The 27,452-nt window shown below is 52.5% G+C and overlaps 1 protein-coding gene across 2 annotated transcripts; it reads right to left on the bottom strand.

The window, feature by feature from the left end:
- Positions 1–245: 245 nt before the first annotated feature.
- On the bottom strand, positions 246–27,452 carry WFDC1 (WAP four-disulfide core domain 1). 2 transcript variants are annotated; one of them, XM_025860532.2, is made up of 7 exons: positions 26,820–27,452; positions 13,701–13,884; positions 9,263–9,346; positions 8,187–8,327; positions 3,728–3,769; positions 2,140–2,211; positions 246–782 (listed from the first exon to the last, which is right to left on the bottom strand). In XM_025860532.2, exons 1-6 carry the CDS (start codon positions 27,081–27,083, stop codon positions 2,153–2,155), a joined length of 774 nt encoding a protein of 257 aa, XP_025716317.2. In that variant the 5' UTR covers positions 27,084–27,452; the 3' UTR covers positions 246–782; positions 2,140–2,152. The 2 variants fall into 2 exon arrangements, with proteins under 2 accessions (XP_025716317.2, XP_025716316.2); XM_025860531.2 differs by lacking the exon at positions 2,140–2,211 and having other exon boundaries at positions 248–782; positions 26,820–27,297.

Raw genomic sequence — 27,452 nt, 5'->3', positions numbered from 1 at the left:
CTGTGGGACCTTGACGTTTCACCTTGGCTGACCTCCTACTCCTCCCCCCCCCCACCTCTCCTCCCCACTTCCCTACCTTTCCCCCAGGAAAGTTAGGAACTTTCCTAACAAGTCACTTTCAACAAATCCTCCTCCCAGGTCTGCCTCAGAGGGATCCGACCCAGAGCAGTGCACACGTGGCCGAATATTCCACGGTTCCAGAAGCAGAGCTGAGCAGACACGTCATCCCAGTATCCTCAACCCCCCCCACACACACACACTACACACCCGCCCAGGGCTCAAGGGCTTCAGCACATGCAATTTAAGATCAGCGGGAGTTAAAACTATGAATCCCACCTGAGTAGCTAAGTTCATTTCCATTTTGTAAGGAGCAATTTATTTTGAGAACATCTGGGATAGGTACATGGCTCCCGGAGACAAATCTGGAAGAAATGTGTAGTAAACAAGATGTTGAACTCTCTCTGAGAAAGGGGCTTCGCACAGCTCACAAAGGCAGTGACCTCTTCCCAAGGTGGGGTCTGTGGGGCCGTCAGGTCAAGTGGGACTACCAGGTGTGCTGTATCTTCAGGACGGTAAGACAGGGACCCGGAGTTGGCAAGGGGCTCCCGCAAAGTCACCCAGCCGGTTGCATCGTGCTGGCATCGAGAGCCAGCTGTCTTGCCTCTAAGTAGTTTTGGGGTCATGCTCTGTCAAGCTGGGCATGACCTCCGGGGGTCAGATCATGTTTTATCCAACTGTTTCCAAGACTTAGCAGAAAAATGGAGGAACGTTCTCACAATTGGCTGGAAGAGAAGCAGAGAAGGAGGGAGCATGAGCCGCTGCTGGGGCAGAACATGAGGTCACAGTCCACGTCGTCCCTCCTTGTCACCCCCCACATAGACCAGTAAGATTCCAGTTTCCCTAACACTGAATTCTTAACTTACTTTCAGTCTCTCTGGCTATCCTCCTGTTTAGTTACTAACACATGCCTCCCCATCACTCCCATTTTATAGATAAGGAAACTGGGACGTGGAGAGTTGAAGTCATTTGCCTAAGGTCACATATGGTGGGTCAAGAATTTAAGTCCCGTTTGGGCCGGCCGGCGGCTCCCAGACACCACCACCAGCTGCCTCTCATGGCCCGCTCTCGCCCGCCGGCCCCCAGTGCTTCCCCGTGGAAGCTTGCTGTCCTCGGTGGGTCAGACCCACTCCAAGGACCGGTCCTGTCATCAGCAAGTAATAGACACACTGGCACCTATCCCCAAGGACTCAAGACTTTCCCAGAGGGACTTGCACCAGAATATTCTGGAATCTGAAACCCGATGTTTGCCTTTCAAGGACAGGGAAATCAGCTGCTTTCAAGGGCCTTTGTTTGCCCTGTGCAGACATTTGACTTTCACAGGGGTGGGCGGGCCATTCAGGTTTTACTGGCACGCATCTGGCCCCGGAGAGCATCTGAAAGCAGGGCCCGTGCCTTCCCCGGGACCCCCCTCTGGTGCCAGCCTCACCACCATCATTCTGTTCCTACCCCAGAGGCCTCCCTGTGGCTCCTCGAAGCCAAGGTCTCTCCGGCCCAGGGCCTTTTGCTCTTCCAGCTCCTTCTGCATGGGCACCTGCTCCCCGGGTCTTCCCAAGGCAGCTGCTTCTCCTTGCAGATCTTGGCTCAGATGTGACCTCCGCACGGCCCCTCCCCAACCTGGCTAACTCTTCCTCACACCCCTGTCCGGTTCCTTGACAACACTTACTGCAGGCTGATTTCCTTGTTGACTTACTTAGCCTCCCGGAAGGAGGTAAGCCCCTAGGAGCACGAGTTGGCACTTGAGAGGATCGTGTGACAGAGGGAGAGACAGAGGGGTGGACTTCAGGGCACAACGGAGGACTCATCTGCTCTTCACCGAGGCATCAAGACAAGGAATGGAAAGGAAAGTTGCAACCCAGTCTAGTGTTTGGATTTAGGTCCACATGGTATAGAAATTTCCACTTCTGGCTACACACCAAGTTCTCATATTACTTACTTTGATATTGTAAGAGAATTTTAAAATTCTACCCCCAGGTAAAGCCCCAGTCGCCCCTCCCACTGTCAAGTTGGTGATTAAAGCTCCCAGGACACCTGGCTGTGCAAACCCTCCCCCTGCCATTGGCCACCACTCCTCCCACTTACCGGCCCCGCAGACTTATTGAAAGTGCCTCTGGGGCCCTTTCCCAGGCTCCGCCACATTCTTGGAGTCACCCTCTGCAAAAAGACCAGGGCTGTGTGAGGGCAGGCATGTCTTCTGCTGCTCAACTGCCCCTGGCTCACCAGCCACTGCCAAACGACGTCCAAATACCAGGTGCCCCGGCCCTGTCCCCTCTTCTGCCCCAAAGGAGGTCACCCAATCCCAACCTGCAGCCTCTCCTCTCTCCTCACCACGGCCACCTGCTCTCCTGTGCGCTGTGGTCCTGCTGGCGTTTCTGGCCCAATCTACTGCCAACCCCACCTTGCTCACTACACACCAGCAGCAGTGATGGCCAAGCTGCTTCCAACCTCAGGATTTTCACGGTGGCTATTCCTCTGCCAACTATTTCTTGTTCTCTAGGCTGAGCTTAAATGTCCCTCCTTAGGAAGCCTTCCTTGACATCGAAGTCTAAGGTGTCCTTTCCATAGGGTCCTGTATGTGACCTCAATCACCCTAATCCCTATTACTACTAAATAACTACTTGGGGGCTATTCATGTCCATATTTCCTGCTTGATATTAGCTGTAGGAGGGCAGGGATTGGGTCTGCCATGATCACAAGTGTAGCCTCAACTTCTAGCACAAAATAAAGAGTAATGCTTGATAAATATGTGCTGTAAATTCTTAATAAAGATATGATGGATGGAAGAATGGATGGATGGATAGAAGGATGGATGGATGGAGGGATGGATGGATGGATGGATGGAGGGAGGGATGGATGGATGGATGGATGGTTAGAAGAATAGATGGACAGATGGATGGATGAATGGATGGATGGAAGGATGAATAGATGGAAGGAAGAATGGACTGTTGGATGGATGGATGGATGATTGAAGGATGGATGGAAGATTGGAAGACTGGATTGATGGATGGGTGGAAAGATGGATGGATGGATGGAGGGAGGGATGGATGGATGGAGGGAGGGATGGATGGATGGAAGATTAGAAGACTGGATGGATGGATCAATGAATGACTGGATAGAAGAATAGTGTCAGCCATATTTTCAATCCCCTGAATGAAAGTAGGAAGGACTTAAGCACATCCAGTCCCAAATTCTAAGATTTAACACAAAGCCATTTTTCTTCCCTGAGCCCCTCTTTGGCTCCCACCTCCTCTGCTCACCATCAGGCCACAGGGCTTCTACTTTATTTTCCAATCCTAGGTCTCATTTTATCCCCCGTGAGACATCCCTAAGCTGCTGCCTCAGTCCCAGGCTGCAGCCTAGAATGGCACCTGCGCATGTCAGATGCCACCTAGAGGGCTGCTCAGGATGGAGGAGAGGTTTTCACACCAGAAGCATCTTGGCATCCCACCACCTCACCCCCAAAGGGCCATCTGATGGCATAAAGGTAACTAGGAAGCGTATGGACATTTCCCTTCACAGCAGCTTCAGACTGGAGCTCTCAAAACAGTCATCAACAGGAATCAACAGATTCAAACAGGATCAAGGGGATTCTATTTTTCTTTTTCACCCAAGAAATCCTTACTGTTCCTTTTAGCACCTTCTGCAAAGGAAGAGTGGTTTCTTCTCTTACCTGGGTATTCTTTGTAAAATTTGTGTTGGAGGAACCGCCCATCTGGAAAACACATGAGAGGATTAAACTCCTTCAGTGAGTTCATACAGCCAAAACCACTTCATAATAACACCAAGGAATTATTTATGTTTTCATTCTCATTCCCTCCCAAGCGCGCATGGAGTTTTCAGAGGCTGTGTGACGTGTGATGTCACGGCTGACGGGATGCAGAAGCAGGCGTGAGAATCGAACCCTCTTCTCTTCATGTGCATATTAGAACTGTGAAAATGTAAACCAGTGCCAGTATTCCCTTTTGGTGTGTGTTGGAAGGTATAGTTACTTGTAAAAGAAACGTTCTTTCTGTTTAGTGCATAATGAGTTTATCATCGTCATTCTTAAATGAATTAACACATAAATATTTTTAATGCCTTGGCTTTAGTTTCTAATATGGTCATTACCCAGAGCCACACAAAGGAGAGCTCTCTGGGGTCCTCAATGTTTTTGGAGTGTAAGGGGGTCCTGAGGCCAGAAAGTTTAGGAACCACCATCTTAACAGATGAACCAGAAGCAGAATTTGAACGTATTATTCAGCGAGTGTGATTTCAAGCTATGTAATTCACATGGGGAACACACGGTACTTTTCTGAGTCTGCTCATAGGAGTCTTGAATGTCCTTACTGCGTGTGACCAAGTAATCAGTAACTATCTCCTTGTGCTGCTTCACTAATCCTCTCTGGGCCTCAGTTTGCCCACCTGGAAATGGGCATAAAATTAGCACCTCGTGGGGCGCCTGGGTGGTTCAGCTGGCTAAGCGCCTGACTCTTGGTTTTGGCTCAGGTCATGATCTCAGGGTCCTGGGATCGAGCCCCACCTTGTTGTCGGCTCCGTGCTCAGCAGGGAGTCGGCTTGAGATTCTCTCTCTCTCCCTCTCCCTCTGCCCCTCCCCCTGCTCGTGCTCTCTCTCAAATAAATCTTTAAAAAATTAGCACCTCATAAAGTTATTGTGAGGACGAAAATAAATAATTTCATTTAAACCATAGATATGCAAATAATAGGAGGAACCACACGAAACTGCCATTTTTGTTTTTTTTTTTTAAGATTTTATTTATTTATTTGAGAGAGAGAGAGAGAGAGAATGAGAGACAGAGAGCACGAGAGGGAAGAGGGTCAGAGGGGGAAGCAGACTCCCCGCTGAGCAGGGAGCCCGATGTGGGACTCGATCCCGGGACTCCAGGATCATGACCTGAGCCGAAGGCAGTCGCTTAACCAACGGAGCCACCCAGGCGCCTGAAACTGCCATTTTTGTACGTGAAAAGTGGTCGACTCTTGGGACCTTGGAACATCTGGAACTACTAAGGATTCCCACTGTTGGTTGTCATCGACCCCACGCCACCCCCCTCCCCCCAGCCCCCAGCCTATCATGGCGGCGAACCATTTGTGCCTGAGAAGTCCGGCCAGGTCATGCAGAAGTTTCTCTGAGCAACACTGCCAGAGGTGAGCTCACTCCTTCAACCACAGCACGTCAGCTTTGTCAACAAATCACACTTATGCACCGGAAACTCATAGAAGGTTATAGATCAGTTATGTCTCAATTGTAAAGATCACATTTGTGCAATGGCTAGACATTTTGTTTCCTTTTGTGTTGTGGTCATCCTAAAAAGCATCAGGGTGTTTGGGGCCAGCAATGACATTTATAGTACGAGGTGACAGAACCCAGCGGAGCCGATTCACACCCTCAGGTTGATAACTTATCAGCAACTTGGGCCACAACTGTTTTCTCAAGCAAATGGCTGGGTTTTTTCCAGGCTGGAGATGATGAAGCATTCCTGTGCCTTCCTTCTCCTCGGGGACCAACGCTGGCGCCACAGGAAGGAGCCAGGGGTCTTGGTGGAGCTGGTCACCCCCCTCACGCCTCCACGTTTACCAAACACGATCACAGGTCATTTTAACAAAATAGATTTCCCTGCTCGAGGCTGCACGATCCTCTGTCCTTCGCATGCAGCATCAGCCACGGCACTCTGTCAGAGGCAAGCCTGGGGAACACAGACGCTCCGCCTCTGAGTGACTTCAAACCCACTCAGAGAAATGCACTGACTCCCCGGACCCTGCTCTCCAAAGAGGCAGATTTACTGCCTGTGTCAATGTTCATTTTCCTCTCGGGAAAGACATGAACCCCGCCAATGCTGGGTTCCAAGCTGATGGACTGTAAAACCCGAACAATCAGTGGCACCCTCCAAACACCGGCTCTGGGAGGAGACTCGCGTCCTAAGGGGTGGGCATGAGATCTGCAACTTATTCTCGAATAGTCCCCAAAATAAATATGCAGATTTATACGGAGAGACAGTGGGGACTAGGGAGAGGAAGAGAGAGAATGGTAAAGCGAATGTGACCATATTTTAATAACTGCTGGGTCATCGGGGTGGAGGGTTCAAGGTCCTAATCTTGCCTCTTTTCTGAAGTCTGAAATTATTGGTTTTTAAAATTTTTTTAAAGATTTTATTTATTTATTTGACAGAGAGAGAGAGAGCGCACAAGCAGGGGGAGGGGCAGAGGCAGAGGGAGAAGCAGGCTCCCCGCGGAACAGGGAGCCTGACGCAGGACTCGATCCCAGGACCCTGGGATCATGACCTGAGCCGAAGGCAGCCACTTAACCTACTGAGCCACCCAGGCGCCCCTGAAGTCTGAAATTATTTCAAAATGGAGTTTAAAAAGATAAAACGTAAATAAGAGGCTTCTTTGTGCTTAACCTGGGACGAGTGCCCCTGTTCCTCCCCGAGGCTAAGGGAAGTTGTTGGAGATCAAGACACGCCCAAACTCCCATATAATTACCAACAATTGTTGCTCCCTGACAGCCCCTGGGAGCAAGGCTAGGAGGAATTTCGCTTACATTTCCATCTGGAAGGCTCTGATCATTCCTGGGGGAGGGGAGAACACACCCCCCCACACGCACCCACAGGCTCTGCAGCCCATGGACAGGCTCAGAACTCCCCGCTGCTCCTTGTTAGCTGTGCACCCTCTAGGCAAGTTCCTCTTCCCTAGGACAGATGACCGCATGAAGTAGCCTAACTATTATAAGCCCATTTTACAGGTAAGGAAAATGAAACCCAAAAAGCTTAGGCTATTTGCCATATGCAGCAGTGAGGGGCCAAGGGGCCACCAGGGCCCAGGCTGCCTGGCTGGAGAACAGGCTCTTAACCCCAAACAGCAGGTGGACTGTAGGAGAAACTACCGAGATGCCTACTATGGGCAATTTTTTTTTTTTGAGAGAGAGAGAAACAGAGAGAGCTTGAGTGGCAGGAGAGAGGCAGACGGGAAGGGAGAATGTTAAGCAGGCTTCATGCCCAGCACAGAGCCTGATGCGGGGCTCGATCTCACCACCCTGAGCCTGAATCAAGGGTAGGACGCTTAACCGACTGAGCCACCCAGGCGCCCCCTTTTATGGGCAATTTTTTCAAAGCTCAGCATTCCAGGAACCAGGCTTCTTGAGATAGTAGTAATGTCTCATATCGTGTTATTTGCAGTGATGACGATGCTATAACTGCATGGCACTGAGTGTGTTCTTCCTGAAACACTTCCGGGAAATACATTCTCCATTCAGGAAAAGAAATGCTCTGGCGGATCACGTGCCCTGTTGTGTTCTTTGGGCCTCGGTGTTGACCGAAGGTGCCAGCCCCACTCTCAGGGCTGAGAGATGCAGAAGGGGGGACTGGGCCCCGAGTCTGGGCTCTCAGAGTCCCATGAGCTCAGCTGTGACAAGGCCAACTCACATCTCCCTGAAATTCCAGATTCTTCGCTTGCCATGCATTTCTTCCAAGTCCTGTGGACCTTATGCCTTGCCTGAGGCTCGGGGGGCTTTAGTTAGGTATCACCAGCAGTCCGTGCTCTGTGGTCCTGGCTCTCCTTGGGAAAAATCACGCAAACTAAAGCAATTCCATCCACGCCCTTCCCTGATCGATTTGCTGTATGCTATTCACCTCCAGGGACAAACATGAATTAAGTCACACTAAATGCTCCTGGCAGAGACCCTGGGAAGTCAAGAGTCCTCAGACAATTTAAAAAATAGATATATAGATGAATATAATATATCTGATGTTTACCGAGCACCTATTATTGCTTGGCTCTGCTCTGAGGGCTTTAGTATATGCGCTGCCAAAGTGAGCGCTGCTCTGAGGGCTTTACACATATGATTTAAATGAATCCCCATAACAGCACACAGGGGCCCCATTTCACAGATGGGAATACTGAGGCTCAGAGATTTGAAGCAACTGATCCCAGCTAGGAGGTGGCAGGGCTCGAAGACCTGTGTCTCATGCAGGCGACGAGGGGAAGGATGGAAGACTCAAAGGGAGAAGCACGGAAATAGGAGGACAGGGGGAGCTCTTGGCCAGGTTTGGGGGTGCTGGTGGTTGTCTCTGGGACAGGCGTCCCAAGTGGGGTGTTCTAGGGAGAGGGGGGCAGGGGCCAGGAGCATGGCCACTCACCTGCTTGCCGGCGCTGCTTGACACACTGCCCGCGGTTTGGGATGCCCTCGGCTACATCCCCAGGGCTCAGGATGTGACACTCGTAGCCCGAGGGGCAGAGGAGGGGTTCCGCCCCATCCTCTGTGGTGCTGCAGGCCTCGGCTGTGGGACAGACACGTGAACCAGAGGGTCTGCCTCCCATCTGCAACCCACCTTCCAGGCTGTGCCTCGGGTCTCACTCACAGCGGCGTGTTCATGCACACGCACACATGCACACACACACACGCCAACACACAGGGCAGTCCAAAGTCAAACAATCCCAAACACCCTCGTGTGCAGTGACCTACCTGCACGTTCACCTACACACATGCTCACACTTACGGTCATGTGTGTGCACGCACACACTCAGATACACACTTGCGCACACACCCCAATCCTGTGCCCGTACATACGAATCCTGACACACATATATGCACTCACATCTATAGCCATAGGTGTACACACACACTCATGCACAAATCCTGACACACACATTTTCACCACCATGGCTCTTAACACACACACACACACTCACACCTACAATCACACACGTTTGCATGCACGCAGATGCACAAACATTTACACAGCACAAGAACAGCCCCACAGGTGCACGCACAGCCGCACACCCTCCCAGAGGTGGTCGTGCCCACGGATGTGTGCAGAGTCACGGGGAGAGCCACATATACACAAGTGCACACACTCGTACCCTCCAGTTCTCTAGACCCCAGGGCTGCCTGCCTGCTCTCCACCCACCCACAGACGACCTCATCCTCAGGGAGCAGTGAACCCCTTATTATGATTTTAGGGATTTGAAAACCAACCCCAATCCCCTCCCTCTCAAGTCTCCACCCCGGCGTGGTGGGGGGAGGGGGAGGCCCCATTTGCAGGGAACGTCAAGCCCTATACTGTTCTGGGGATTGTGAGAGCTGGGCCAAGCCCCAGCCTCCACCCTTCTACATATTGAGGTATTTCAGAGCAGACAGCCTGCTGGAGCAGAGGCAGCCTGAGAAGGAGGGACCCTGGCTCAGACGTCAGGTTGGGCTTCACCCTGTAGGTACCTTGCAACACCTCCTCAGGGCCATCCAGAAGCCAGCCATTGCCACCAAGCCATCGAGGTTTCGGCTGCACTAGCCAATCTAAAACTAACAAAATAATACATGGTTAACTTGAGCCCTCCCCTCGACCCGGTCAAGCAGCCGAGAAATGCCCCAGCCTCTGGGAGTGGGGGAGCCTACACTTCATGAAGAACACAGAGGCTGCCTGCCATATATTCGCCCTGCCTTTCGGTAACAGAACTTTGAGTTTCCTCTAGGCACTGGGTGGCCAAGCTGGAGACTACATTTCCCAGCTTTCCTTGCAGCTAGGTACGGCCACATGACTGAATTCTAGCCAATGGGATGTGAGCCAAGGTGATGACACAACTTCCTGTCTTGCCCGTGCATGGATGCCTGTTTGCTCTCCTCCCTCTGGCTTTCCCTCTTCCTGCAGCTGGGGAGCCACTTTGATCATGCAGAGCAACAAGATGGAAGGAACCTGGGTACCTGGATGACTGGAGTGGAGCCACATACCTGCCGTGAACCACCCGTCTACGCTGGCCTATTAACCAAGAGAGGAGTAAATGCCTGATAGGTTGGACTCCTGGCTTCGTGGGTCTTTGTGTCATAGCAGCATAGCCTGCTCTGTGGCCAATATATTTTTAACAAGAAGAGCAACCCACATGGTAGACTGTAAGGCGTTCAAAATGCCAAAGCAGGGGTGGGGAGCCCAAATGTTTCCAGGGAGCAGGTAGGTAACATACATAAGAAAAGCAGGTCCCGTAGGACCATGGCAAACTGGAGACAGTCCCTGCCTCAGTGGGTCAGCTGCTGGTCAGCTCTGGCCAGCCAGTCCCCATGTTCCTAGAGCTTGTATTTTTTTTTTAGACTTTGTAGATATTTTTTAAAATACAAACTCCTGGTTTTTAAGTGTTGGCAATTTTTAAAAATTTTATGCGCTACAGGGGCGCCTGGGTGGCTCAGTCAGTTAAGTGTCCGACTCTTGATTTTGGCTCAGGTCATGATCTCAGGGTGGTGGTATCGAGCCCCACGTCAGGCTCCATGCTGAGTATGGAACTTGCTTGGGATTCTTTCTTTCCCTCTCCCTCTGCCCCGGCCCCCCCTCTTAAAAATTGTTTTATGCATTATGTAGATCAAATAAAACTGGTCTGGGATCACATTTATGATCTCTGCTTTTGTTGGACTCCAAAATATGACAAAAATAAAGAGGTTGGGGTGCTGTCTAGTGCTTTTGAAGGTACATAGGTGGATTTTGGTAAAAATGCTGGTTAGCCTTTTCTTTATAAGAGTGCAACATGGGGCACCTGGCTGGCTCAGTCGTTAACCGTCTGCCTTTGGCTCAGGTCATGATCCCAGGGTCCTGGGATCAGGCTCCCTGCTCCGCAGGAAGCCTGCTTCTCCCTCTCTCACTCCCCCTGCTTGTGTTCCCTCTCTCGCTGTGTCTCTCTCTGTCAAATAAATAAAACCTTAAAAAAAAAAATAAAAGAGCGCAAGATGATCATAAGACAGTTGCTCACAGCGTGCAAACTGGAACAGAGGAGCAAATGAGCAGTTTGCAACTTCCAACTGGAGGGATGATGTGAGGAGTTTCTGCAGGCTGATTTCCAGTCTTCTGCTTCTTCCCTCCTCCTTCCTACCACCTCGGACCCCGTGATAGAAAATGCTTTCAATGTGAATTTTTACCAAATAGGAAACTATTTTTTTAAAGATTTTTATTTATTTATTGAGAGAGAGAGAGAGAGAATGGTAGAGAGAGAGAGCATGAGAGAGGGAGGAAGGTCAGAGGGAGAAGCAGACTCCCTGCGGAGCAGGGAGCCCGATGCGGGACTCGATCCCGGGACTCCAGGATCATGACCTGAGCCGAAGGCAGTCGCTTAACCACCTGAGCCATCCAGGCGCCCAAATAGGAAACTATTACTATTTCCTGTTGGTACTCTTTGCTTTGGTCAAAGGCTCCTGGGTAACGGGAGATGTACATACACAGTTTACTGCAGTTTTAGAAAGTGAAACTTGGTCAAGGTCTCTCCTTCACTTGCAGATGCCTAAAGGCCTGGAGGCTCAGGGTCTCCCCTCTCTGTGCCTCAGGAGAACTTCCTGGGATCACCTGTTAAATGAACTCCCTGCACCCAAGTCCTTATCTCAAAGTCTGCTTTGGAGGGAACCTACCTGAAAATTGCAATGAAGTGTGTAAGCTGCTTACAGCAGGGCCTGGTGCATTTCAGGTCATCTGCTCACATTAGATCAGTGGTTCTCAGTTTGGGGTGATTTTGTCCTCACGGAACATACAGCAAAGTCTAGAGATACTTTTGGTTGTGACAATGTGGGGTGGGGGGACTACTGGCATCTCATGGGGAGAGGTCCAGGGATGCTACTCCACACCCCCACAGTGCCCAGGTCAGCCTCCATCCCACCCCAAACAAGAATTATCCAACCCCAAATGTCCAGGGTGCCAAGGTTGAGAAACCCTGTGTTAGATGTTATTATTATAATTGTTACTATGACTAACGAAGAGCTGGACTGCTCTGCCTGGTCAGCAAGAGCTAGGCGTTCACTGATTCATTGATTCATTCAATATTCATTGAGTACTTTTCAGGTGCCCAGAGACTAGTTCAGACGGTGGGCATCCAGCAGTGAATGAAACGGACCAAACTCTGCCTTATGGAGGCTGACCTGCAAGTGGGGAGAACAGTCAATGAACAAATAAAACACAATGTTCTAGCTTGTACTATAAAGAGAAATTAAGCAGGGAAAGGAGGGTAAGGAACACCTACAGGAGAGTTTGCCATTTAGAGAGGGAAATCTTCCCTGAAAAAGTGACCACCTCTGGGCAAAGATCTGAAGCCGGTGAGGAAGTGAGCTGTATGGGTGTCTGGGGGAAGGATGTTCCAGGCAGTGAGGGATGCCCATTTATGGGCCCAGATGCAAGAGTAGAACCCCACGTCCCTGCAGTCAGGGCCTAAAGCACTGGACACTTCTCCACAGTCAGAAGACGGGATTGAAATACCAGCTTTGCCTATTGTGTGATCTTGGTCAAGCAGCTCTGCTTCTCTGAGCTTCTGTGTCTTTAGCTGTAAAATAGGGCTGGTAACAGTCTCCACACCATAGGGCTGTGTGAGCATTAAATGAGATGAGGTAGGGAAAGGCTATTGGGAATGTCATGAACAGCTGTATAGTTTGTGCACTGCTCAAAATCTGCTGGCATAGGTGGCAAGTAAGGCTAGAATCCTTGCTCACTGTCACAGTCCAAAGGAAGGGGCACCTTTTTTTACTTATCCACCCTGAGGGAAGTACCTTTATGTGCTCCACCAGGAGGGGGTGCCATGTTGTCATTTTTTATAAAGGGCCCTATAGAAGCCTTCCTGGCCCTGCCTAGTCCCTGGCCAAGAGACAGTGCTCAAACGCAGGTAGACTGTAATTACGAGCATTATTGAGGGTGTTGACTACCTTGTCACCACTGTGACCTTACCCCAAAGAAAACAAAGTGCGGTCATTCTTGCTTGGGTCTTGGGAGGGGGCTTGGGCCTGCCTTCTCAAGCGGCCTCTAGCAATTTAGCCCAGGGCCCCCAGAGGCCTCCCGCTGAGAGGTGCGGTCCAAGCAGGCTGTTGTCACCTAAAGGCTCAGCCCCAAGCAGAACCGAGAGGGGAGGAGACTTTACTGCCCCCATCCTACCGACTTAGGGGCACCTTTTCTCCACCCTGGGGGACACATTGCCCACCCTCTTCTCAGTATCCCCACAGGCTCCTTCCGCGCCCCCCAGCCTCTCCAGAAGGGATCTAAAACTCTTTCCCTTCAAAGAGAGTCCCTGGGGGCTGTTTCTCCCAAAGAAATCGCCATTAAGATTCAACAGACATCTTATTGATTATCTGCTCCCTGCCAACACAGCGAATGTTCAGAGCCCTCCAGGAGCTGCATGGTCTCATTTCAGTCCTGTTCAACGGGGGGGGGGGTTGCACGGGGGGGGGGGGGGGGGACTGGGTGGACACCAGCTGGCCAGTGGACTTGAACCCAGGAGCCTGCACCCCCGCTGCCTCTCCGGGGCACACCGCATCCCGACTGCTGAGGTCCCAGGTCTCCACCCCAAATACTCCCGGGGCCGGGATCGCGAGGGAAGTGGGCCTGGTGGGGTCCGGGGGAAGCTGGAGGACCCACTGCCATCTAGGGGCACCTGGGGTCCCAGCAGATGGTGGCCCAGGGAATGCGGTCCAGGATTTCTAAGAAAAGCTGGAGACCTGAATTTTTTTTTTTTTTTTTTAAATGATAAATCGTCCGCCTCTTCTCAGGAGGGGGCATCTTCCCCGGAATGGGCCCCTCCCGGGCTGTGCGCGCTCAGCGCAGTGGCTGCTCCGCGGGCCCCTCTGGCACGCAGCGGCGCCCCACCTCGTTCTCCGGAGGCCACCCCCACCCCAGCCCCCTCTCGCCCCCCGGGGCCCGGGCGCCTACCTGGCGGGGGCGGCACGGCCTCCAGGCAGGCGTAGGCGCAGCCGTTGTAGCAGCAGCGCCGGTGCCGCGGGCACTCGGAGTCGGCCTGGCAGCGCGCCGCCTGGCAGGCGCCGGGGGGCAGCGAGCGCGGCGGCGGCGGGCAGCGGTCGGCGCGGGGCTGCCGGGGGCCCGCCGCCTCCTCGGCCTGCGGGGAGAGCGCGCGTCAGCGGCGGGGACCGGGGCCACCAGGGCCGCGCGGGGGCCGCTCGCCCCTGTCGCCCCCCACCGGCGGGGAGCGCGCGCCCGCCTGCCCCGCGCCCCTGCCGGTACAGACGTGCACGCTCGGGGATGCGTGTGCACGGGTCTGTGCGCGCACACACACCTAGACACATACGCACGCAGGTTTCTCTGTGTATCTCTTACAATCCCTGTGTTTGCGCGGAGCTTGGGCATTTCCAGATCACAGAGACAATGGATAAAACCACACCACTTGGATAAAAATCACACACAGGATACTGAGCGGAAGAAAAAAAAGGCCAGCTCAAAAGAGAACACACAGTGTGATTCCATTTATACTTGAAGTTCGAACACAGGCAAAGGTGATGTCTGGTGTGAGAAGTCAGCAGAGTGGTCACCTAGTGGGTGGGGACCAGGAGGGGCACCTCGGGTCTCTGGGGGCCGGCTGGGTTCTGCTTCCTGATCTGGGTGCTGGCTACATACACGTGTGTTCACTTTGTGGGAAGCTGGACACGAGCTTTTCCCACTTTTTGATTTTTTTCAATGAAAAGTTAAAAATCAGATACAGTACATAACAAGTAGGAAATATGGGCACATGACCAATAAAATAAGCATTTTAGAGGTGAGGTCGGGGACCTCTGTCACACCAGGCAACTCACACTGGGTCCCTCTGACACCAGACCCTGTCCATGCTGGGGACATCGTTCTGCTTCTGGATTTGAAAGTGGGCTGTGTGGAGGGCAGGTCTTACACATCCCTACACACACACACACACACACACACACACACACACACACACACACACGAGGTTCATTGGGAGAAAAACACCCTGGCTTGCCCCGCCTCCTGGCCTGTGCCTAAAGTGCTCCTGTCATCTAAATCCCTACCTACCCTTTACCCCGCTCCCCTGCAAATTCCGTATTTCAAATTCCTGCCCTCCTGTACAAGTAAGTGATGCTCATCTACAAGACTGGAATCCTGTGCCCTTAGCCCGCTTCTGAAAAATTACCAAGATACAGTGGTGGGTGAAGAATATTAAGGTGCAGAACAGTTTGTATGCTACACACTTAACAATGTTTTAAAGTAAGCACATGCACACTCATGTAAGACTTATAGGGTTCGCCTAGAACATTTTTGGAAGGATATCACAAGAATACACAAGACACCGTTTTCACAGATTGCCTTAAGAGAGGAGCATTCAGTTCTGAAGCCAAGGAGGATTTCTCTTCATTGCCTGCTCGTTTGCCCTGCTTCAGTATGATTTTTGCCACGCACACACTCTTTTTTCAATTTAAAGAAGGCAATCAAAAATTTTAAAAAACAAGGGAAGTACTTCTGAAGAATTTTTGATGACAGGAAAAACACTTGCGTTAGTTAAAACAAAAAAAAAGAGCAAGGAACAAAATGGCATATGCCCTCTGACCTCAAGGGAGTAAAGAGAGGGAAGGCCAAAGATGTGTCCACGTCCTCCCCGAGCCCCGGTACCCTACCGCTGTTACCATGGCGGCCAAGTCCTTGCGCTGCTCCCAGTGCCCTGTAGGGGGCGTCGGGTCACCGAGGACAAGTACCAGACCAAGGCGCATCTTGGAATTTGGGCAAGCACAAGGACCAGCGGGTTTTCAAACCACCTCCCAGGGAGCCCAGTGGGCTTAGAGCGAGGGCAAGAGAGGGAAGAAAGCAGTGACCCAGTGGGGCAGGGGCAGCCTGGGGAGGATGGGGCTCATGGCCCCATCCCAGCTTCTCCCAGAGAATTCATCTTTTCTCCCATAGATATGTCGGTCATTTAATTCGTGAAGTGTAAAAACGAACACAAAGCCAAGAATTGGTTTCAGGAGATTGGTGGTTCTCCCCCAAAACAAAGGGGAGACCAGAGCCTGGATTTTCAAACTGGTTCAGCCTTTTCACCACCCCCTGCTCAGACCAGTCCTTGTAATTCCTGTATCATCATGAATAATTTTCAAGCTGCAAGCAGGGGACCTAATCCCACACCATTAGCTCTTAGTTCATTTTCTTCAGAATTAACAAAATTGGACTCATGTCGGGGCCCGAGCATTTTCATCCTGATAGAATGCGACAGCTATGCTGGCCTCCTCGGGAAGGGGATGAGGCCGGTGAGCACGTGGTCGGGAGGCCCGGCGGGACTTTCCGGCTATAGCCTGTTTGTACACGAGGCCTCATTTACAGACCCCGCTGGAGCCTGCAGATCGGAAGTGAAACACTGTTCCCCACCCCAGCCCCCCTCCCCGCACCTCGCAGTCTGGCTTCCCGGTCCAGGCACGGTAGGAGGCCCATGGGGTGGGGGGGCGGTGCAGAGAGATTAATTTTAGATGTGCCCCTGCTCTCCTCTCCCAGGAAAATTCAAACGTTCGTCTCCCAGAATTTGGAGAGAACGAAAAAGATAAGCGCCTTAGAAGTCAAATCTCCCGAGTTATTTACGGTGAAGCCCAAACAACAGATGGTCGTGGGTGATAAAGAACGGATTTCACCGAGGGGCCCAGATTAAAGGATTCAATGTTTGGGAAAATATTTCATGTCATTGCAAGGTGATGCCCAAAGAGGGTCCTGAAAAAAGATGTTTCCCGGAGTTCTGAGGAAGATCTAACTTTTATCAGAGAGATAAACAGATCACCCTCCCACCCCCAACCCGTGGTGTCCCAGCCCAGGGAGGACAAAGGGTTAAAGGTCAGATGGAGCTGGCTGGCCCACCCTAGCCCCAGCCCCTCCACTTCCTAGACTCACCCCTTCCCTTGCTCATTCCCGGTTCAGCCGTCTTGGCCTCTCTGAGGTCCCTGGAACAGTCCCACTCCTGGGCCTTTGCGCGGGCTGTGTCCTGCCAGAGACGCCAGCCTGGCTCTGCCCTCACTTCGCCCAGGTCTCTACTAACAGGTGCCCTCCCCCTGCGCGGCCCGTTCCCCTCCACCTGGGTTTTGTTCCCACCTGTGACCCTGGGGATGACGTTGTTGAAGATGAGGCTGCCGCTTGCTGGTGGTTCCCCAGGCCTCCCTCTAAGGGCATCTGCGTCAGGACTGACCAATCCGTATGCACAGTGGCCCTGTGTGGTGGGCGCTCCTGTCCGGGTGGGCCTTCACTCACCGGGAGCCGTCCCTTTGTATCGGATCCATGTGGCACCTCCTACCCAGCATCGGCACCCTCCTCTGGTCGCGTGAGGCCAGTGGGGGAGGTCCTATTTACTATCCACACTGAGGGTGAGGCCCCTGAGGCCCGGACAATGAAAGGTCTGCTCAAGGCCGCAGGCTGAGAAGGGTCATGAGCCTAAGGATTCCATTCCTCTGTCCCGAAGCCCAAGTAATGGATCCCAAGTATAAATCTAGAATCAGTGGCCTTGATTCCTGAAGTCTGCTCAGACCCCTTACTCCTCCTGGCCCTTCCACACACTGTTCCCTCCCCTCGCAACTTTCCCCAGCTGAAGCCTCCTCCTCCTTTGGAGCAAGAACTTAGGAGCTGCATCTGACGTTCGAAGTGTACCCAGACGGATGGAGCTAAGCCCGTGGCTCATAAACAGTACAGGCTGAGTTCCGCAGGGATCTAACTCAGGCTTAGGAACTAGACAAGTCTGTGCTTGTTTGGAGTTCTTTTGTTTTTGTTTTTAATTTATTTAAATTCAACTTAGTTAACATCTACTGTATTGTTAGTTTCAGAGGTAGAGTGCAGTGATTCATCAGTTGCATACAACCCCAGAGCTCATTGCATCACGTGCCCTCCTTACGGCCCATCACCCAGTTACCCCAGCCCCCCGGCCACTTCCTCTCCAGCAAATCAGTTTCCTAGACTTAAGAGTCTCACGGTTTGTCTCCCTCTCTGTTTTTGTCTTATTTCATTTCTCCTTCCCTTCCCCTATGTTCATCTGTTTTGTTTCTGAAATTCCACACATAAGTGAAATCATACGGTATTTGTCTTTCTCTGACTTATTTCACTTAGCATAATACCCTCTAGTTCCAACCACGTCATTGCAAATGGCAAGATTTCATTTTTTGATGGCTGAGTAGTATTCCATCGTGTACACAGACCACATCTTCTTTATCCATTCATCTGTCGATGGACATCTGGGCTCTTTCCACAGTTTGGCTATTGTGGACATTGCTGCTACAAACATTGGGGTGCAGGTGCCCCTTCGAATCATTATGTTTGTATCTTTGGATAAATACCCAGTAGTGCAACTGCTGGATCGTATGGTAGCTCTATTTTTAACTTTTTGAGGAACCTCCATACTGTCTTCCAGAGTGGTTGCACCAGCTTGCATTCCCCCCAACAGTGTGGGCTCCCCTCCCTCCGCATCCTCGCCAACACCTGTCGTTTCCTGACTTGTTATTTTGAGCCATTCTGACTGGTGTGAGGTGGCCTCTCATACAGGTCCGGGTTTGAACCCTGTAGCTCTGTGATCATCAGGAAAACCGCTGATGTACCGGAGCTTCGGTTTCCCTCATCTGCAAAATGGGCAGGAAAATCACACCTGCTGCATGCGTTTGTGGTGGGAGCCCACGCGCTCGCACCTGTGCCACCAGCAACACCAACCTGTTGGAATTAGGCTTACTTTTCTTATTGTCGACTTGGCAGCCTTGGAAGCCTCCTGCCCCGCAGCCAGGGGTCTGTCAGCTCAGGGTAGCTTTGGTCTTTCACCTCCCCAGGTCTTCCTTTCTTCCTGCCTCCTTCCTGCCCTCTATCACTCACAGGATGGTTTAGGTCTGAGGCTGAGGCAGATGCTAAAGAAAGCTGAGAGCTTGTCCCTGCCCCCTAAGGAGTCTGGACCTAGCTGCAAACTGAAGACACACCTCCAGGAGATGCTCAAGCAACAACACCATGTGGCACTTGACAGCCTTATCGTGTCTTTGTCAGATGAGGGCAAACAACCGGCAGAATTCCTAAAAGGAAGGGAGCACGTGGGAACAGCCTTGCCCAGCGCTGGGGATGCCCTGAAGTAGCGTCCACCCCCACTCTGTAGTTGCGATCACTGTCCTCATTGTACAGGTGGGGGAACTGAGGCACACAGTCACCACCCCGGGAGGTGTGGCCAGGCCCGGAACCTGGGCATCCGATCCATAATAACAGCAGGGCAGGCAGCATTTACGAAGCTCCTACTGTGCGCCAACGCTGAGCTGAGCTAGGTGCTCACATACCAAATCTCCCTGAATCCTCACATAAGCCTCCAAGGCTGCTTCTGTTATTAACGCACTTGACAGATGAGAAAACGGAAGCACAGAAATGTGACGGTCACATGCCCAAGGCCACCCAGCTGGTGAGCAGCAGAGACGGGAGTCACACCTGCGTCTGCCCTGCGCCAGGAGTCTGGCTCTGAGGAGCAGCTTCCCACCCTTGCCTGTGAGTCTCCTCCTGCTTGGTCAGCTCGGGGGACTGACCTCAGACGCCCCCACCGCCCGCCCGCCCGTGGGTCAGCCCCAGCTCAGGACGCATAGAACCGCCTCCCCCAGGTACACATTCTAGAAAGAACTCATCCTAGCCCTCATCCTCTGCAACCCCGTCAGCCCTGCCCTCCCTGGCCGCTCAGCAGAAAATAAAATAATGGCATGTCAAGTCCCCCGGACAAATGAGGGGGCTCAGCCCAGACTGACAACATCCTTCATGAAAATCCCAGGGCAACCTGTGATTTCCATCTCTTATTTTCATTCCTGCTAAGGGAGGATATCATAAGTCCATGTCCAGACAGCTGCTGGACACACATTTACGGTACAGTGTAGACAAGAACTTTCCAGTTCTGTATGCCTTACCTGGATAAAAATGACTCCCTTAAGGTTTCCCACCGGGTGGCTATGTTTTTTTCACTCCTCAGGGAGATCGTTCTGGAGGCCTCTGTGGGTCTGCATTGCCATTCTGCTGCTGATACCCTCAGGAAGCACATTAAGGAGACAGCAGGTGTGGATTCTTTCAGGGGAAAGCCCAGTTCTCCAAGTTCAAGTCTGGCTTCTACTGAGGCAAACAGCCTGGTGTCCAACCAAAGGAGGCTGGATAAAGAAATAATTGCCCACCTGTACCGTGGAACACCATAGAAGCCTTTGAAAAGAGGACACAGAGCTACCGGATCAACATAAGGAACAATATATCAACATATACTGTTCAGTGAAAAACACAAGGTAGAAAATAGTACCAATAAGCCAGACACAAACTCCAGAGAGCAGAGGATTGCGTTTACACGAAGTGTCCAGAACAGACAAATTCATAGAGACCGAGAACAGATTTGCAGCTGCCAGAGGCTGGGGGAGAGGGGAGGGGGAGCCCCTGTTAGTGGAGATCGGGCTTCCTTTCGGGGTGATGGAAATGCTCTGGCACTAGATAGAGGGGGTGGTCGCACAACATCGTGAATGTGCTCCATGTCACAGAATTGTACACTTTAAAATGGTTAACTTTACACTGTGTGAATTTCATCCCAATAAAAATTTTTTTCAACAGTAGGAATAAATACCATTAAGGAAAAAAATGTGTGAGTCTGTTTCGTGGAAAAGTCTAGGCGCACACACGCCAAAATGTCAACAGAGCTTATGTCTTGGAGGAAGAATTTAGATCTTTCTTACATGGTTGTAACTTTCTGTATTGTCTGACTTTCTTTTACAGTAAACATTATTTTTATAACAAGGAAATAATTTTGCACCGCTTCCATTTAAGGAGAAAGAATCCAATCTCCAAAGCTGCCCCAATTTACCCATATCCCTCCCTCTGCGCTCTCCACCCCCTTCATTCCGCATGCAAGAGCTTTACCCTTCTTTGGAATGTTCCAGTGACTTAGCAGCCAGACCAATAAAAGTGCACCCCAGGACTGATGTGCCTGGTGCCGGAAGAAAGCCAATTTTCCTCTAAGCATTACTTGCTCTTCCTCTGGAATTTGGATGTCAAAGTTCTAAAAATATGTCTCTCCTTGGAACAGAGGCTTCGAGTTCAGTGTGCCTTGATGAATGCCATTTCCTGACGCCCTGGGACCTCAGCGCTGGGCTCGGGGAGCGGAACTGAGTGCACCGCTAAGGGGACTTCCTCAGGGAGGTACTCAAAAACCCCGATCTCACGCCAGGGAGGACCCCCATCGCGGTGCCTGACCAGAGGAAACCAGCGTCCATGCGCCCTGCTGTGCACAGGAAGTCTTCTGGAACTTTCCAACCCCTCCTATCCTGCTCTGGAAGGTTTTAGCATAATTTATTCCTTCACTTCATGGTACATTCATAGTTCCCAGGCCGAGGCACTGGGAATGCCAGGCACTGGGCTATAGCTCCGAGGGCAGCTGAGCTGGACCTGAAGATGTCCCTACCCTCACATGGCTCAGTTCTGGGACAAGTGACCGACCCCAAACCAGACCTCACACAGATAAAGCAAATGAATTGCTTTTTTTTTTTTTTTTTGGTTTGTTTGTTTGTTTTGGTCATCTGCAAAAGTAGTTGATGAGAAACTAAAGCCACAGTAAAAAAAAAAAAAAATCATGCAGATAATAGTAATGGAGCTAAATGCTATGAAGTGGTCGGGACGATATGCAAACGTGTAAGGGAACGGCCTTCCAAGGAGAAGAGCGTGAAGCTAAGACCAGTTATGACCAAGGCGGGTGCCTGGAGCAAGCACTGGGAACACATGCCTGGCATGCTGGGGACAGTGGGAACCAGGGTCCAGGGCCCCGGCCGCATGGATCCCGTGGACCTTCAGAATCCCTAAGATGTTGTACCTTGGGTTTCCAATGTGCCCTTTCTTTAAAATGAATGTGGGAAAATATATATAAAATTTGGCATTTTAACCATTTTTAAGGGTACAACTCAGTGGTATTCACAATACTGGGCAACTTTCACAATATTGTAAGACGTTGATGCTTACATCACCCGAACAGAAATTCTGTTCTCGTCAAGCAGTTCCTCCCCATTCCCTGCCCCCGGCCCCTAGCACCTCTAGTCTACCGTCTCTATGGATTTTCCTCTTCTGGACGTTTCGTACAGATGGATCATACGGCATGTGGTCTTCTGTGACTGGCTTCTTTCACTCAGCATGTTTTCAGGGCTCATCCATCCTGTCGCACGTGTTAATACTTCATTTCCATTTTCATGGCTGGATAATATTCCACTGCGTGGAGAGGTCATATCTCGTTTCCTCATTCGGAGCTTCTGGACCTTCGGGCTGTTTCCAGCTTTGGCTGTCTTGACTGGTGCTGCTCGAACAGTCACGCACTTTCCCTCTGCTCGCCTGCCTGACTCCCTCTTGCACGCACACTCCCAGATCATAACCACACACGGCCTGGATGCTTCTTCCCTTGCTCATTTCCACCTGGGATTTATTTCAGGACTGGAGCCTCAGATGTGGGAGTTGGGTCCAGAGAGGAGAAAGTGATTTGCCCAAGGTCACCCCCAAAATCACACTATCCAGTTACTCTTTCTTCTTCCCTTCCATCTACCCACCCAGCTCCCCACCCCCCCATTCTTAAAATGTTTCTGCATGCCTACGATGTGCCAGGCTCTGTGCTAGACACGAGGCCATGGCCAAGCCTACGGTGGGTTGTCTCCCCTCCGCAGGCCTCGTCCCCTCCCCCACCCCGGCTAGGAGCCACGGGGCCTCGGCCAGGAACACCCCAGGGCCCAGGTGCAGCCCCTGCTCCTCTAGGTGGAGGCATCCTAGAGCTCCCGTTGATGGGGTCCCGCAGGGGTGTGATCTCACATCTTTCAAGGAGCAAGGGAGGTCCCCAGCCAGAACACTCCTCCCCAGGGCCTCGATTTCCTCATCCGGAAATGTCTATCATTGGGCGTGCTAGTTGTAAGCCCCAGCAGCCGACTACGTTGGTGCCCAGAAGCAGACTGTAGGAGTATCCCAGGGCTGCTCTAACAAAGTACCACAAGCCAGGGGCTGAAAACAACAGAAACGTACACTCTTGCAGCTCTGGAGGCCAGAAGTCTGAAATCAAGGGGTTGGCAGGGTTGGTTTCTTCTGGAAGCTCCGTGGGAGAATCTGTGTCACACCTGTCTGCTGGCTTTTGGTGGCTCCTGGAGACCTGACACGCCTTGGCCTAAGAACACACCCCTCCGATCTCTGCCCCTGTCTTCACCTGGCCTTCCCCCTGTGTGTCTGCTTCTGTGTCTCTTCTCCTCTCTTCTCACCAGCCACGCTGGATTAAGGGAGGGATCCCTTACTCCCATACGCCCTCATCCTTTATAACAACCTGTTTCCAGATAAGGTCCCGTTTACAGGTACCAGGGGTTAGGATTTGAACATGTCATTTTTGAGGGACACAGACCCACAACACAGAGCTGAGACTAGGACTCTAGTGCAGGCATGCACTTGGGAGGGGTCCCGGGAAGCTCCAGCAGGCGGGCAAGTGAGGCAGCGAAGGGGCAGGGCCCACCCAGGGAGGGTTAGTATACAGGAGACTGGAGGGGGCGCCTGGAGCTCAGACCCAAGGGGAAACGCTGAGAAACTGGACAGACTGCTCCTCAGAGGTGTCTCACCCAGGATAAGGCGCTGGGGCCTGTGCTTCAGTTCCATTTGCTCCCACGGTGTGAACCCCCCAGCGTCTTGGCCTGTCCTGGGTGCAAGCTGGGCGAGCCCCCCTCCCCCCACCCCACCGGAGAGATTGTCTTCCGTCGACTCTTGCTACCTGAGCAAAAAATAAGAGATGCGATAGAAGGTTCTGGAGCTCCCAGAAGTAACAAGGGGAAGGAGAACCAGCCGGAGGAGACTGGGGAAGCCGGGTCGCAGGGCAGGGGTTGGTGGCCGGCTCCTACAGGGCCCAGAGCTGCCCGCACGCGCGAAGGGGTCCTGGTGGGGCAGCACGCCTCACAAAGCATCCTGCTGCTGCAGGCCCTCAAGGCCCCCTCTGCTGGGCAGGCCCTCTGGGGCAGGGTGCAAACTGCCCCACCGTTTCTAGCTGAGCGGATAAAGCCGACTCAGCCACAGTGACACGCTGCTGTGTCTCGAAGTCCTCGGGCAGTCAGACGGACGCAGCGTTCAGGAAGAGCCTCGCTGCCGCCCTGTGCTGAGAGGGCCCCCCGTGAGTGCGGGTGGGGGGCCAGGAGTGGGGCGGGGCCGCGCAGCAGCCCCCCCGTGCACGGTGCTTCAGCACACAGACAGACAGACACTAATAACCACGAGAGCAGACAGAGTGGTGAGAAGTAGCACAACCACAAGCAGGTGATACAGTTCTAACAAGGAGCACCTACTTCCTTTTTAATATAAATTATATCATGATAAGCTTACAGGATTTAATTTTAATAAGGGCACTGTTGAACTCTCCAGAGTAGGTACGAGCTGGCTTCAGCACACGGCCAGACACCTGCCCCACAGCCCTCCAGGGGCCACAGCCAAGGCTGCAGACCTGCCTCAGTCTGGGGTGGGGGTGGTGGGTGCTGCATGCGAAAGTCATGCTTCTGAGTGTAGGGGGGCTGTTTCCTATATTCCTAATTTCCCTGTTGGACATTTGCAAGGGCCCTGGAGGTCATCTGGTCCTCTGCCTTCATTTCCCAGGTAATGACCAGAGAGGGGCAGTGAGTGGCCCAAGGCTGCACAGCTCATTAGAGATGTCACGGAGATGAATCCCTGGGCCTGGTGCCCACAGGTCAACAGCCTGTATCCTTCCCCAGGTGCTTTTTCTGAGGCCGGCTTTTGGCACAAACCTCTCCTGTGTCCAAGCGCTGGGGAGGGACGCTGGTGTCTGCTGATAACCGGGGAGAGCTCCAGTCCACGGAGGGGCAAACACGAAGCACTTGGGTTCTGGCAAATGGTGGCTAGAAGCAGTGTGGTTTCTGAAGCCCACCTCCCCGGCCCCCATGCACATTGTCCCCAACCACCCCACCTCCCCATTCCTCCTAGACAGATACCACAGCATCTGCTTCTATGACATGCTGGGACAAAGCAGGGATCAGACCAGATGATGTACTGAAAATCCCTTTGTGGTCCTGGAACCAAAGTGCTAACTACCCTGGAGGACTAAATCGTCCTGTCGGGCCAGCAAAGAGCAGGGGGCTGTCAAACCCGAGAAGGGTCTCTCTCCCTCCTTGCACAAACAAACCCTCTCCTGCAGTGAGGACTGCCCTCTCAGGGGCTCCCAGACGCACTGTTTTTGCCTCAGTACCTCTGCCTACATTGAATCTTCTTCCAGGAATGTCCTTCCTCCTCCTAATTCTTAAAAGTTCTTCAACATCTGGCCAGGGCCTCACCTCCTCCAGGAAGCCTTCTGTGATCACACTGCCCCATATAAGCTCTCCCTTCTCCAAACAACTACCATCATTTCACTTGCTATCACTCCCAGCGGCTGCCTGCCTGACCTGCAGAATGTGAGCCCAGGGGGCTAAGATTAGTCTCAATACAGTTTCATGCATCTCACCATGGCAGCAGTCATTAAACATTCCCCTTTCCCACTTATCTGGCAAACTCCTATTCATCCTGCAAAGCCCAATGTTGAATGCCCCCCAACCCCGGAAAACCCTCCCCGACTGTTGCATAAATGCCTGGAGTTCACTTACTGGCTCCAAAATCCTGAAAGCCCAGGGGGAGAAGGCCAATGGGGCCGCTGGTATTTTTGAGGGGTTTTTGGTCTCCTGACACTTGCAATGCCTCAGAGGCAAGCAGAGCAATCCCCGAATGCAGCTCAAAGTTGGCTCAGGTCAGTCCCCATTCCCCGGCACCAAATTCTGGTCCAGGAATCTATTGCTGTTAAACAAACCGTCCCGAGCTGAACCCATTCTTCTGTGCTTCCAATGCATTTGCCCATAATTTACTCACATGAATGTATTGAGCACCAAGTTAAAGGCAGGCACCTGGCACGGCATCAGGAACACTGCACTGAACGAGACAAAATCAGGCCTCACCCTGAGGAACCTACATTCCCCCTGGGGAGGCAAGCAGCAGCCAATTTCGTGATGATTAAATGAAGTCACCAAGATGCTCTGAGCACTTGCTAGGTGTTAAGTGCTTCATGCATCGTGAGTCATTTCCCCCTGAGAGCACCAGAGTCCATTCCTTGAACCCTCCATGCCTCCATGCTCCCTGTGCGGGAGGGGGAGGACGCTAAATTTACACCCTCCCTCCCCCCCTCTCTCTCCTAGTCCCCTCCCTGCTTTAGTTCTCTCCTTGGCACTTGTCACCAAACGCACTATGTTTTCCTTATTCCTTACTTACTCTCTGCCTCTCTCACTAAATCACGAATTCCCTGCAGCAGGAGGGATCTGCGCTCTGTGTGCCCACGGCCTAGGACGGTGCCTGGTCAACAGCGGTGATCAAACACATCTGTCAAAGGGAATGCCTCGCTCTTTCTTTTTCAGATGAGATCACTGGTGCTCAGAGATGTCAAGCAACTCACCCAAAGTCACACAGCTGGTGAGCAGCAGAGGCTGGGTGCAAACCCAGACACCTGCCTCTAAGGTGCATGTCTCTTGCCACTTGCTACATTGTGCCGTCCCTTCGTACGTCCCTTCGTACCGGTACCACGTGTTACCTGACTGCCTTCCCCACTCAACTATGTCACCCCTGAGGGTGGGAGCTGGTATCTCCATCTCGTCCCCCACAGGACCGCACACAGTGCCTGGCCTGGAGCAGTTTCCACTGTTTACTGAATGAGTAAATAACCTCATGAATGTCTAATTATATTTCATAAACATTTGGTTATTGATTGTTGAGACAAAACACTCAGTTTCAAGTCCCTGGAGTCTTAAACCAGGTGCTGTCAGGAGAAAGTCTATTTGGTAGGCGAAAGCATGTCCCAATCCCCCTGCACAATTTTGGTGCACCCTTTGCTTGTCTACTTACAGCCAAGGAGCCTTCTGAGGGCGGTGAGTTCATCTGCCAAGCCCCCCCCTCCCCGGCACAGTCCTGTAAAGATGCTGCCCTGCCTGAGTTTGGGGGGAGCATCTGCAGATCATATAGCATCTGGGGGTCGCCTAGCCAGCCCCTCCCCGCCTCTCCCTCCCAGGCACTTACGCGGGACTTCTCGGCCAGCCTAGTGTGCAATGCCCGTTTCCAGAGATTCTTGGCAGAGCCAGCTTCAAGGAGAAGCAGCAGGAAGCACAGAGCCCAGATGACCTTCCTTCTGCCGCTGCCCATCCTGTGGCTGGAAAAAGGCATTTCCTCCCACATGTTCAGAGAAGAGGGGCCCTCTGGCTGGCTGGGTCCTCTAAGACGGGAGCCGAAGTGTGCACGGTCCGCCGGACTCTTAACTCCACTCGGCAGGGTCGCTGGGATCATGTGTCAGCGCCCAGCACGTGCCCCCACCCTTACCTCACCCCCGATGGTGGCCGGCCCGCCCGGTTATTTTTAGCTGGCCCCTATAACATCTGGCCTCAGAGGCTCCACCGTAGATGTCTGCAGCCCAGGCAGTTCAGATGGTGGAGGCAGGAGGAGGGGGCACCGGGCTGGCTTGGAGACGTGGCCGGGAGTGGCCCTGTCCCACTGGGATAATGAGCACTTCCTGGCAGACTGGGGCGGTCTCCCCCCCCCCCCCCCCCCGCCCAGGAGGTGTGCTGGCTGCGGGGCTTGGCAGGGGGGCCGGGGCCAGGTGGGGGCAGGCACACAGGGGAACCAGCCCAGCAGGGTGGGTGGGGGCTCGCAGCTTCT

This window comes from Callorhinus ursinus, unplaced genomic scaffold (genome assembly GCF_003265705.2).
Source record: "Callorhinus ursinus isolate GAN/ISIS: 27379988/994484 unplaced genomic scaffold, GSC_fseal_2.0 scaffold46, whole genome shotgun sequence".
Taxonomy (NCBI): Eukaryota; Metazoa; Chordata; class Mammalia; order Carnivora; family Otariidae; genus Callorhinus; species Callorhinus ursinus.
Note: the sequence above shows the minus strand (reverse complement) of the source record. Positions and strands in the feature narration are given on the sequence as shown.

What these genes read in the sequence shown, in the direction of transcription:
- WFDC1 (XM_025860532.2), bottom strand. Translation starts at nt 27,083, where the DNA reads ATGATCCCAGCGACCCTGCCGAGTGGAGTTAAGAGTCCGGCGGACCGT. An exon ending in GGCCGTGCCGCCCCCGCCAG is followed by an intron (nt 9,347 to 13,700) that starts GTAGGCGCCCGG and finishes TTATTTTGTTAG; the next exon opens with TTTTAGATTGGCTAGTGCAG. An exon ending in ATTTTACAAAGAATACCCAG is followed by an intron (nt 2,212 to 3,727) that starts GTAAGAGAAGAA and finishes GTCTTTTTGCAG; the next exon opens with AGGGTGACTCCAAGAATGTG.